At 65.2% G+C, this 12,206-nt stretch overlaps 2 protein-coding genes across 11 annotated transcripts in view; both read right to left on the reverse strand.

Moving 5' to 3' along the window:
• INS (insulin) overlaps nucleotides 1–1,060 on the reverse strand; it is a 15,167-nt gene extending 14,107 nt beyond the window's left edge. For 2 of the 6 annotated variants that reach the window (XM_011930073.1, XM_011930075.1), the window contains exons 1-2: nucleotides 1,015–1,048; nucleotides 616–819 (exon numbers count right to left, since the gene is read on the reverse strand). In XM_011930073.1, the coding sequence (XP_011785463.1) occupies nucleotides 616–802 (187 nt within the window). In that variant the 5' untranslated portion in view covers nucleotides 803–819; nucleotides 1,015–1,048. Of the gene's footprint in view, nucleotides 1–615; nucleotides 820–988 lie in introns of all 6 variants that reach the window. The other 4 variants (XM_011930078.1, XM_011930076.1, XM_011930074.1 and 1 more) reach the window with 3 other exon arrangements.
• A 2,334-nt stretch (nucleotides 1,061–3,394) lies between these two features.
• Nucleotides 3,395–11,834, reverse strand: TH (tyrosine hydroxylase). Of its 5 annotated transcripts, XM_011930081.1 has the most exons (14): nucleotides 11,135–11,834; nucleotides 10,145–10,224; nucleotides 9,118–9,339; nucleotides 7,970–8,144; nucleotides 7,569–7,657; nucleotides 7,346–7,413; nucleotides 6,917–6,967; nucleotides 6,350–6,495; nucleotides 6,094–6,229; nucleotides 5,943–6,012; nucleotides 5,461–5,517; nucleotides 5,128–5,223; nucleotides 4,705–4,838; nucleotides 3,395–3,858 (listed from the first exon to the last, which is right to left on the reverse strand). In XM_011930081.1, exons 1-14 carry the CDS (start codon nucleotides 11,238–11,240, stop codon nucleotides 3,699–3,701), a joined length of 1,590 nt encoding a protein of 529 aa, XP_011785471.1. In that variant the 5' UTR covers nucleotides 11,241–11,834; the 3' UTR covers nucleotides 3,395–3,698. The 5 variants fall into 5 exon arrangements, with proteins under 5 accessions (XP_011785471.1, XP_011785473.1, XP_011785472.1 ...); XM_011930083.1 differs by lacking the exon at nucleotides 10,145–10,224 and having other exon boundaries at nucleotides 11,151–11,834; XM_011930082.1 differs by lacking the exon at nucleotides 10,145–10,224 and having other exon boundaries at nucleotides 11,139–11,834.
• Nucleotides 11,835–12,206: the final 372 nt, after the last annotated feature.

The raw sequence follows: 12,206 nt of genomic DNA on the forward strand, positions 1-12,206 counted from the left end.
CCCAGGGCCTGTCCCCAGCATCTTCCCCGTCTCCTGACTACGGAGCTGCCGTGAGGCCTGGCGACAGGGTCTGGCCCACTCAGGCAGGCAGCGTGTGCCACAGTGGGAGCCTGAACAGGTGTCCCCGGTACTTCTCCCCAGGGCCCTGTCCCCAGCATCTTCCCCGTCTCCTGACTACGGAGCTGCCGTGAGGCCTGGCGACAGGGTCTGGCCCACTCAGGCAGGCAGCGTGGGGCACCCTGTGACCCCAGGTCCCCCAGGACTTGTACTCAGCAAAACACTTGAATCTGTGGTCATCAAATGAGGGTGGAGAAACGGGCTGCGGGGCATGTGTTTGAGGGACGAGTGGCGGGAGGGGCGTGCCCTGCCTCTGATGGACCTCGGGGCTCAGCTGCCGAAGCTGACACCATCCTCAAGCTGAGATTCTGACTGGGCCACAGGGAGCTGGTCACTTTTAGGAGGTGACCAAGAGAACTTCATTTCGTTTTAAAAACGTACACCTGACCCCCTGCTGGGTGGCAGCCTCCTGCCCGCTTCTGTCCACGCTGGGCGGGAGCGCCAGGAGCAGGGGCTGGCTGGGGGCGGCCAGGGGCAGCGCTGGGCAGTGGGGCTCACCCTGCGGGTCCTCTGCCTCCCGGCGGGTCTTGGGTGTGTAGAAGAAGCCTCGCTCCCCGCACACCAGGTAGAGAGCTTCCACCAGGTGGGAGCCGCACAGGTGCTGATTCACGAAGGCCGGGACCGGGTCAGGTCCCCAGAGGGCCAGCAGCGCCAGCAGGGGCAGGAGGCGCATCCACAGGGCCATGGCGGAAGGACAGTGACCTGGGAGACAGGCAGGCCTGAGGCCGGCTGAAGGCCAGGTGCCCTGGCCTGGGGTCCCTGGGCTCACCCCCAAACGCTTCAAGAGCCCAGCCATGTCCTCCCTGTTGCAGAGCTGGAGTCTGGGGTCCAGCCACCCTGGAACCCCCAAGTCGGGCAGCCCTGAGCCCACCTGACGCGAAGGCCCTTGGAACAGACCTGCTTGCTGGCCTCTTCTGATGCAGCCTGTCCCGGAGGGTTGAGGGCTGCTGGGCCCCCACTGGCTTTATAGTCTCAGAGCCCATCTCCCCTACCTGCCAACCCCTGCTGCCTGGCCCATTAGGGCCTGGGGTGGGGGGGTTGGCAGATGGCTGGGGGCTGAGGCTGCAATTTCCGGATCATTTCCCTGGTGCTGGGTCTGTGGGAAGATCTCCTTGGTCGTCAGCACCTCTTCCTCAGGGCCAGCGGGTCATTAGAGTCTTAACCAGGGGCCTGGTGGCCAGGCCTGTCCCTGCTCGCAGCTGGGGGCAAATGTCTCCAGGAGAGCAAAGCGCTCCCCTGGCCCACTTTCCACATTATACCAGGAGAGCTGGGGGCTGCAGGGCGGGGCTCTTTGCGCCACTGTCCCCAGACCCCCTGTCCTCGGGAACCCCGTTCTCAGTCCCTGGTTGCCCAAGATGCCCCCATGGATGGGCCGAGGTGGTGGGGGTGGGGGAGCGAGGGAGGGTCCCCTCCCTGCTGGCTGCCCAGTTCCCACCCGCCTTAGGACAGCAGCCCCAGGTGAGGCCCTCAGCTCCCCAGAGTGGCAGAAGGAGGGCACGAAGGGACCCGGGGACGAACAGCGAGTCCCCAGCGGGCCACCCGGACCTCATCTTCCCTGTGATCTGGGGGTGGCAGCAGGACTCCATGGGCAGGTATGGGAGGCTGTGCGCTGGCCCAGCTCTGTCCAGGCTCCCCAGGCACCCTCTCAGCCCCCACTCCTCTTCTGGGAGCCCCCGCCCATCTCCCCTCTCCTGGCCAGGCCCCACGACCCCATCACTCCCATAGTGTCATCTGGGCTGAGCCCCTGGGGTACACCCCTCTGGCCCTCCCAGCCCCCCAGGACGGGCACCTGGAGGCCCAGCCTGACCCATGGTGAGGGGCATGGGCTCCGAGCCTTGCTGCCCGCAGCCCCTACCTGCCTCTTAGCACCACGGGCAGGATCAGGAGGTCCCAGCAGCAGGAGAGCGAGACCATGGGGGCAGGCAGGTTGGAGCATCCTGTGCGCTGGCACCTCCTATCCCTATGTCCCACCCTGGCCTCAGCTTCGGAACCTTTCCAGGCCGCCCCGCACACACCCAGCCTCAGGCTCTCCTGCCCCGAGCAGTTTTGGTAGTGGGCACCAGCTGTCTGTAGGGCCTCTCCCTTCCGCCCTTTCCACCCCGAGCCATGCCACAGCAGGTCATGCAGGGGCTGCCCCAGGACGCCACCGTGCTCTGAGGCCCAGCAGCAGGAGAAGATATGGGTGCCTCCTTAAGAGGGGTGTGTAAGGAGGAAGGCTGGATCGGGCAGACCCAGGTGGGAGGGCAGAGTCAGGGGTTGGCAGGGCTGCGGGGAGGCAAGGCAGGCATTTTCCCAGGGCTTCCTTGAGGCTCACAGCCCTTCAGAGACACCCCCAGGTGCAACTTCAGGGGCTGGGCACCGACAAGGTGTGTGAGGAACAGACTGCCGGGCTGGGAAGGACTGCCGTGCCCGGGAGGGCCTTCACGGATGAGTAGGAGTTTGCCCGGGTTGTCGGCCTGGGGGCTGAGAGCCAGGATCCCAGCAGAGTGTGGTGGGGCAGCTGGAGGGAGGGAGAGGCCTTGAAGGCCAGCTGGTGTCCCAGCCACTCTGCAGGATGTCCTGGGGCTGCTCTCTCCAAGGTAGGAAGGGGGCGCCCTGGCCGGCCAAGGCTGGAGGGTGTTGGGTGCTCTCTCTGGAGGGCAACGTCCAGGCCCCTCAGGTAAGCCAGGGGCATCTTACAGAGTCTGAAATCCAGTCCCTCGCCTGCCTTGCTGGGGAGACAGGCCCAGACCATCTGCCTGGCACCAGCTCAGCCGGACCCTCCCCATCAGCACATGTGCTGGGGGCCACGCTGAGGCTCCCCCTTGGTTTGCAGAACCTGCTGCAGGTGGGCGACGGCTTTGGGGCAGCTGTTCCTCCATCCCCGTTCCTCCCAAGGGCTGGGAGGCCTGTCGGCAGGGAGGGTTAGGCCTGCAGGCCCACCTCTGAGACCACCCCCAGCCAGCATGGTTGTGACCCTGCTCCCTGCCAGGCTTGAGAGAGGCCCTCCTACTGTCACCTGGCTCCCCACCCTGGGAGGGCACCCCACAGAGATGGGGCAGTTCAGCCAGGGTGCCCGAGCCTCTGGAGCTGCTGAGGGCTCAGCGCTGGGTGGGGCCTCAGGGTAAGCAGGGAAACCAGGCCCAGAGGGGCCAACTGCCTGGCCAGGGTGGCCAGGCATCTCCCAGAGGAGGAAGGAGGCCAGGGTGAAACCCCTGAGTGAGGCTGGGGTTGGGGTGTGGGAGTCTGGGGATCCCAGGGTCTGTCTCTGTGGCACAGACGTGAGGCCGGGCAGGTGTAGAGACCACACTTTCTTTTATTGTGACGGCGACTGGGGCAGCAGACAGTGCCAGAGAAGGGTGGAGGGCAGCGCGGCAGCCCCCAGGACCCTGGGAGCCAGGACAGGACCTCACCACAGGCAGCACAACCTCACCATGGGCACACACAGCTGTTGCGCTGAGAAGCAGATGCAGGGGCAGCGGGAGCCTGGCAGCAGGGAGGGCATGGGGGGCACCCGGGATCCAGCCCCTCACCAGGACCTGAGCTCCAGGACAGTGCAGGACCAGGGGAGGTTGGGAAGGGCCCTCGGGGGTGCCCTGCACCTAGCCAATGGCACTGAGCGCATGGGCCAGGGTGTCCAGCTCATCCTGCACACCCTCCAGGGAGCGCCGCACGGCCTGGGGGCTGTCCAGCACGTCGATGGCCAGGGTATACGGGTCGAACTTCACGGAGAAGGGGCGCTGGATGCGTGCGGCATAGCTCCTGGGGAGGAGAGTGGCAGAGCCCTCGTCAACTGGCGGGCAGAGTCTGCAGCCTCCAGGAGAGGGGAAGCCAGGGCCACGCTTCCACCTTCACGATGGCTCAGAGCTCCTAGGGCTTTTCTGAGCCACCTGGTCACAGGCGGGACATTGAGGCCTCTTCCAGGACTGGGTGAGGGGGTTCATGGGGGAGATACACTAGGCGCCTTTTCCACTAGAGACTGTGCCGGGCCTCCCATCCCTCTCTGCACCTCCACTGGGCCTCCTCCTCCAGGAAGCCTTCCTTGACCACATCCCTAAGCCTGTGGGTGGAATTCAGCACCCCCATCCATTGGAAACATAGCCCCTGGTCTCAGTTTCCCCAGTGCACTACAGGAGGCTGGAGGGAAAATGATGAGACCTTTTCTGAGGATGAGGCTAGTGGGCTTTGCTCTCCTCTCCTGACACTCTGGTCATTGCACCAAAGGCCCCCAGCCCTGGGGACCCCACTCCCGCCATGCCCCCCACCCTGACTCTGTCTATCCCCTCTGACTTCTCCCCATCCCAGGGCAGGGGGTTGGGACAGGTTCCACAGGACCTCCTCACAAAACTCAGGCTCTGCCAGCACCTCCAAGACCGGCCTTGACCCGGCCACCCAGCAGCCCCCAGTCCTATAGGTCTGCCCCTCCCCAGACGCTGGGGTCCTTCTCACGGACGGGGTCCCTGCTGTGTGGGGGCTGCGGCATCCGGGGGTCGGTTTTCTTATCTGTGACCTGGCTCACAGGCCCAGCCCTGCTCAAGGCCAGAAGGAAGGCCTGGCTGGCCCAGTGTGGGGGCACCGTGGGGGGCTTGCCCTGGGAGCCTAGCCCACCTGAGCTTATCCTTGGCATCGCCGAAGCTCTCAGACACGAAGTAGACTGACTGGTATGTCTGGTCTTGGTAGGGCTGCACGGCTGCTGCTTCAGGGTCGAAGGCTCGAATCTCGGGCTCCTCAGACAGGCAGTGCTGGCAGGAGGCCAATGGCAGCACTGACTCCACTGCACCCAGGTCCCCGAGGGAACCGGGGTACCACAACCTGACACTGGGGGGGTTCCTGGGGCAGAGTCGCCCCCACCTCTCCCGCTGGGCCTTCCGAGGCCTGGGATAGTGTGGGGTGAGGACTGGGCAGAGACAAGCCTTCTCCCAAACAGAGCCTGAGTCCTGGAGGCCCAGGCCTCAGTTTCCTCCCACTGGGAGCCTGTCCTCTCCCTGCACTGTCCCCCAGCTGGGGACTGCAGCAAGGAGAGGGTCTTACCAGGAGCTCCCCATAGGAGGACAGCAGCCCCGCGCCATAGGCCTTCACCTCCCCGTTCTGTTTGCACAGCCCAAACTCCACGGTGAACCAGTACAGCTGTGGGGAAGGCAGGCAGCATCAGCCCTGAGACAGCTGCCACCACCTGGCAGCCCCTGGTCACCTGTGACCAGGACACCACCCCCAGGGAGGCCAGGCCAGGCCGCAGGCGAGCCAGGGTGAGGGTCACGATTCCTGGGTGGAAGCAGAGGACTCAGCCTGGACGGCAGGAGGGCTAAGCCTGGATTCGGACCCCCAAGCCCACACCCCGGGCCCTGCATGGAGGGGTCAACCCACCGTGGACAGCTTCTCAATTTCCTCATCCGAGGCCCCCAGGGATGCCAGGCCGATGTCCTGTGGAGCAGGGAGGAGGATGAAGGGTGGGGAGAGGCAGCCCTGGGTGGTGCTCGAGGTGGGGGCGCCGGGGGTGTCCGCAGCCCCTCCAGGGGTCTCTGGGACACTTCCCAGGCGGCAGAGACCTTCCCTGGCGACCTCCACTGGATCCGCACCTCCACCGGGCCTCCTCCTCCAGGCAGCCCTCCTTGACCATATCCCTAAGCCCGTGGGCGCCATTCCCAGATAGCCGGCAGGTGGCAGCACAGGCCGTGGGAGGCTCCGCTCCAGCCCCGCCCTCTGCCGCGCGACCCTCGGGGGGCGCTGAGCCCGCACGGCGGGGCCCAGGAGCAGGCCGCACACGTCACCCACCCGCACATCGCCCCCCCGCCCCCGGCGCCTGGCCAGCCCCGGGGTGACCCGACTCGCTCGGGGCCGCGGCCTACCTGGGAGAACTGCGCGAAGGTGCGGTCGGCCAGCATGGGCACGTGCCCCAGCAGCTCGTGGCAGCAGTCCCTGCGCGTAGGAGGGAGAGGGGGCTGAGGGGCCGCCCGTCGCACCCCCCACCCGCGGGCCGGGGCCAGGGCGCGCACTCACGGCTCAGGGGAGTGCATGGGCGAGGACGCGTGCCGGATATACTGGGTGCACTGGAACACGCGGAAGGCCAGGCTGGCCAGGAAGTCCCGGGCGGACAGCAGGCCAGCCACAGGCCGCAGCTGGAAGCCCGTGCGCTCTGCAAGGGGCCACTCTGGTCACTGCCAAGCCAGGACGGGCCGGAACCGCGCTGGGCTGGGGCGCGTGGCTGACCGTCCCCGGCCCCACCCCGCTCCGCGCCCCTCCCGTCTGGGCCCACCCTTCAGGAAGCGGGAGACATCCTCCAGCTGGGGAATGTTGTCCTCCCGGTAGCCGCTGAAGCGCTCCAGCAGGGCAAAGGCCTCCAGGTGCTCCCCGCAGGCGTGCGTGGCGTAGAGGCCTTTCAGGGTGGTGTAGACCTCCTTCCTGCGGGCAGCGGGGCTCAGGGCCCTCCAATGCCGCACCCCAGTGCCCGAACCCCCCTCCCTGAAGCCCCTCCCGAGCTGTGGGTGCTTCTGCCTGCCTGAACCCCTCCCAACGCAGGCCTCTTGGGGACCCGTGAAGACCCAGGCCCCTGGGAAGGGCTTTTGCTGGTGGCTTTGGGGAATCCCAGGGGGTAGGGGGTGGTGAGGGGTGGTCCCTCAGCATACTGGGGATGGCCCGACAGGATGGGTAGCCTCTTCCTCCCAACCCAACATTCTGAGCCCTGGAGGTCCCTCTTCTTCCTGGCCTTAGTCTCTCCTGCTGTGCCGAGGTCCCTGGAGGCGGCCCTCACACACCAGGATTCCAGGAGGCATCCCCCGGGCTCCTCCCCAGTCCCTCGTCAGCTAGCTGCACGGGGTCTCACCAGGTGGCAATCTCCTCGGCGGTGTACTCCACACGGGGAATCGGGTCGCCGCTGGGGAGGGGGCCAGTGGTCAGCAGGTCCCCTCGGGGAGTGGGAAGGGCAGGAGGGAGGGAGCCTTTCTGGGCACGGGTCCACACCTGCCTTGTGCAGTGAGGCCTTTGGGTTGGAGGATGGACAGGAGGGTGCACCCCGGCTGACTGTGCCGTGAGCCGACTGTGCAGCCTCAGTGGGTTGCTCTAGCCCCCCCGCCGGGCCTCAGTTTCCCCACTGGGATTTGGGGACATGGAAAGCCCTGGAGCAGAGCTGTCTGGCAGGAGGCACTGATGCTGTGACAAGATGGGTCCTCCCCTTTGTCCTTCCCTCCCGCCCCCCAGGTCCAGCGTGAGCCTGCAGGATGGAGTCTGGGTCCCGAGCGCAGGGGCCCCTCACTGCCTGTACTGGAAGGCGATCTCAGCAATCAGCTTCCTGCGCTGGCGGTACACTTGGTCCGAGAAGCCCTGAGGGCAGAGGGGTGCACGGGTCAGGAGGCCATGCTCAGGTTGGGGACACAGGCCACGGGGGCTCCTGAAGCCGACAGACTCCTGTCCAGGGTTGGGATAAGGGTAGGGGATGTGATCGGGGCAAGAGGCCTGAGTGGGGGCACACCACTCACCGGGTGGTCCAAGTCCAGGTCAGGGTCAAACTTGGTGACCAGGTGATGACACTTGTCCAGCTCTGACACTTTTCTTGGGAACCAGGGGACTTTATGGGGGATGGAGGAAGAGGTCTTGGTGAGCTCGGAGCCATGGGGCCGCGTCACCCACCTTGAAGCAGCCTCCCCTACAAGACTTCCACGGGACAGAGGCAGCAGGGGCTGCGATAGCTGCGGGGGAATTCTGGAGATGGCCCCAGGCCCAGACACGGATGTGTAGCAAAACGGGGGACAGAGTGGAGCCCACAGAGAGGGAAACAGTCCATCACCACGTGGTCACTGTAGGGTCCCCCTGCAGCAGCCCCTGCACCCCAGCGTCTCAAGGTCATTTGGCGGCACTCAAGGACAGAACACCGCCTCACCCTTGGGCTCCGCGGGGCTGCGCACGTCCTCCGACACCTGGCGCACACCACTGAGCAGGGCGGCCAGGTCCCCTCGGGGCACCTCGAGGCGCACAAAGTACTCCAGGTGGGGGCCCCCGGCTCGCAGCCTCTGGGCGGGCCGGGTCTCTAGGTGGTGGATTTTGGCTTCAAACGTCTTAGGGAGCAAAAGCAGGAAGAGAGAGAGAAGGAGAAACAGACAGAGATGGAGAGAGGGTGAGGAGGAGGGGAGGGGGAGGCACATCTGACCGGCTGGCCAGGCCCTGCCCTTGACTTCTGTTCTAGCAGCACACAGATCCCTTTCTCCCAGGCTCGGGTCAGCTGTCGGCCACCAGACCAGGGTTTGCCACTGGCAAACTGGGTTTTGTGTCATGCACCTAACCAGGATTTGTCACCGCTTGAGGCTTGACCTGCTTCTGGGCAGCTCTGTCTGTGTGTCCCAAGGCCGTGTGACATGGCCCAGCTCCTCAGCCACTGGTCAGAAGGTGCCCCGAAACCTGGTGACCTCATCCAGGTTTGTAGGGTGGGCCCTGAGTCTCACTGGCCCCTGAGCATCCAGGACACTGGCCGGAACGGTCCGCCCCACCCCCACCTCCGTTGCCCAGCAACAAGGGCGGTGGGTCGCAGTGGCCCTCGGGGACTCTGGGAGCTGGGCCGGGGGAGTCTGGCTTTAATGTCATTTGGGAGCTTCTTCCGGGAGCTGGGTCACCTGCCCCCCTGGGCACAGTGGGGCCGGAGTGACTAATGCAATCAGTGATCACCTCAGTCGTTGTGCTGGGCGGGAGGGAGAGGGCACACCGTCCCATCCCTGCCTCCCATGCTGCCCTGCTGGGAGCCCCCAATGTGTGAAATGATGGATGAGGGGGATCCAGGGAATGGGCAAGGCAGGAGGCACAGTGGAGGCTTGGTGGCTTCAGCCCTAGGGCTGGGCTCAGGATCCCTCAAAAACACGGGGGTGTGGCTAGATGCCATGGAGTCTGAGCCGAGGCCTGAGACTCCCCCGCTGCATCCTGTGCCAGCCTCAGGGGCCTGGGCAGCTGCACCTCTGCTACGGAGGGGCCAGGAACTCACCCCACACAGCCCCACCCACAGGTGAACTTGCCCCAGGGACACGAAGGCCACTAGCTCACCTCAAACACCTTCACAGCTCGGGACAGCGCTGAGGGCTTGGTGGCCCTCGGGGAGAACAGCAGGTTTAGCACGGCCTTCCCCTCCTTTTCCTCAAAGGCCACGGCCTCCAGGGGGTCCCCGGGCTCCGAGGGGGCTGCAGCAGCTGCTGCTGCCACCGCCGCCTCCCGCTCCTTGCGGGCATCCTCGATGAGGCTCTGCCGTCGCCCAATGAACCGCGGGGACTGTGGGGACAGGGGGCACCCATGCCTCCTCCACCTGCTGAGACCTGGGGACCCCCACCCAGAGCTGATCCCACAGTTGGGCGGCGCTGATGGCACACAGGCTGGGCATGAGAGCACACTGTTGAGCGCCTACTGTGTGCCTGCTAGGGCAGATGCTAGCCGAGGTGCCTGCAGGCACTGCACACCCTTCCCGATGGGGACAGCTCAGCCAGAAGCGGTGGTGGAGGGGGAGGAGTAGGGGCTGGGAGGGTGCTCGCCTGCTCCTCACTCTGTGGGGAACAGACAGACAGAGACGCTGTGTCACCCGTCCCCAGGCCAGGCGCTAACTGGATTAGTGATGGGAAGAGGGCGATGTCTTGGACAGTGGCACTGGCTGCCGGGGAGGGAACCGCAGCTCAGGAAGGAGCTGCCCCCACAGGGCCCCAGTGAACAAACCCCCTACCCTCCTGGCTCCCGCACAGGGGTCCTTTCTCACAGCCCATCAGGACACCTGTCCTCGGGCCCTGCCCCTCTGCGCCCCCCCAGGCGCCCGCTTCTGGCTGCCTTGTCATCCCTCTGCCCTTTGTCATAGCTCTGGGTGCAGGTGCCTCTCCCTGGGCTCAGCACCCCCGACCCCTCGATCCCAGAGCCGTCCCAGGCCTGGACAGAGGGGGACTTGGCAGACACCGGGGGTTCATCTCTTGGAGCTGAACTCCCAAGAAGGCTCTGGGCCCCTTGTAAGAGAAGAATCAGCTTCACCCTGGTCTTTCAGGGTCGTGGAACATGAAGGGGAGCAGCAGAAGCCCCTCCTGGAGTCGCCTCTTACCCTCGGGGCGGGGGTGTAGGATGCAGCTAGGGCTGCAGTTCCAGGCCACAGAGAGCCCGTGAGGCTGGGCCCGGGTCCCCCTGTGGAGGGCCTGGTGGGGAGCCTGTTGGAGGAGGGCGGGGGAGGGCGCCCCGCGTCCCTGAGAAGGTACCTGGAAATGACACTGCTACAACTCACACCATGTTTCAATCGAGGTCCATAAATAAAAATCCATTTCAAATGTGCCAGGGACACCATGGTTCTGTGTGCCCACGGAGGCACTGAAAACCCTTCCTGCAGGCTGGGAAGCTCCCGATGATCCAGCCTGGCCGGCACAGCCCCCTGTACACAGGGCTTCCAAGTACGGGTCACAGGGAACACAGACTCCATGCGAATGAATGAATGAATGAATGAATGAATGAATGAATGAATGAATGAATGAGGGAAATAAGGGAGGAACAGGCCAATGGGAATCGCCCCAGAGCCCAGATGCTCTTTGACTCTGGACTTGCCCCCTATTTGCCCAGGACCCCCCACCATGAGCCGCTGCTAGAGCCCGGGAAGGGCCTTGGGGCTGCCTCCTGGAGCAGGCAGGCTGGTTGGGGTGCTGACCAGGGCAGCTGGGGCAGAGGGAGGCAGGGGCAGGTGGGAGTAGGGTGGGGGCTGTGTGCAGCAGCCAGGGACCTCTGGCCATGTGGGATTTTTTGGATGGATTTGTTTCCACGTTCCCATCATTAAGATTCAAGACGAAGGAAGACACAGGGACACACACAACTCCCGAGGGAGGTCGGCCTAAGAGGGGCACACACAGGGACAGGCACCACCTCACCCTCCCCCACCAGGGACTCAAACACCAGGCACAGGGGATGCCGCCGTGCCCAGGACTCCACACCCACACCGGGTCCCAGGGGTCTGCATGGAGCCTGAGCCTGGGGTTGCCAGCCAGGCTGGGGAGTAGCAGAGGCAGCTGGCACCAGCCCTGGGCTCCAGTCCACTGCAGCTGCCGGGCACCTACCTGCCCTCTTACCATGATGGCCTCTGCCTGCTTGGCATCCAGCTCAGACACAGCCCTGCGGAAGCCCTTGGCCTGTGGTGTGGTGGCGTCGGGGGTGGGCATGGCTCAGCGTGGAGGTCCGGGCTCCGTCTCCACAGCCCTGGCCCAGCAGCCTCTTATAAGCTGAGCTGACGTCAAAGCCCCCTCTGGGTCCCCCACCTTCCCCTCCTTACGTCCCCCACCCCTGCCTGCTGTGCCTGATGGAGGCGGGGGTGGGTGAGGAGGGAGGGAAGGAGGCGCAGGAGAAAGGGCTCGTCCATGGAATCTAATTGCCTTCACTCCCCAGCCCTGTCTGAATCATCCTCAGCCTGCGGGCTTGCGGGGACCAGGGACTCGTGCTCTGCGGGGGGCTGAGACAGCCAGGGTCTCCTTGGCCCCACACCCCTCAAGGGAGCACACAGGAAGGGGCTCTCTGGCAACCCAGGGGCATACTTTTAATGAACATCAGACCCTCGTGGCAGACGGACCCAGAAAGCCCCAAGACGGGGAATCCAGCCTCCAGCCTTGGACGTCAGGAGGCAATTTGTTTGCTTCTCCAGAAGACTCCAGGCCGTGTGTCTCGTCCATGGGTTTCCTGGGAGTGCCATCTGCCCGCAGCCCCCAGGACCTGCAGGTGTGGTCATTGCAGAGGCTCCCCAGGCTCGCCCCGTGGGGTCCAGAATGCCCCAGGAGGGCCCACCCGTCCAGTGTGGAGGACCCTGGGAGGCTGCAGAAGACATCTCTAAGGAGATGCCATGCGTTTCCAAATGGCGCCCACCTCCTGCATGGCAGCCCCCACCAGGGTGGCCAGGGCAGCCAGGGCCAGGATGGCATGCCAGGAACAGCTTCCACCCACCCCACCCAGCCCCTCTATGGCCCACTGCCAGCCTCCTGGCTTCCCTCGGAGGTCCTGTGGCCTCTTTTTGAAGAGCACGCACGTCCCTCAGTGCTGAGGGCCCTGACGCCCTTCCCCTTGGAGAGACCTTTGCAGTTTCTCCTCTACCCCACCGGGCCCGAGGGCGAGGGTGATCCTGGGGTGACCTGAGAACT

The sequence above is a fragment of the Colobus angolensis genome, unplaced genomic scaffold (assembly GCF_000951035.1).
Source record: "Colobus angolensis palliatus isolate OR3802 unplaced genomic scaffold, Cang.pa_1.0 Scaffold84, whole genome shotgun sequence".
NCBI lineage: Eukaryota > Metazoa > Chordata > Mammalia > Primates > Cercopithecidae > Colobus > Colobus angolensis.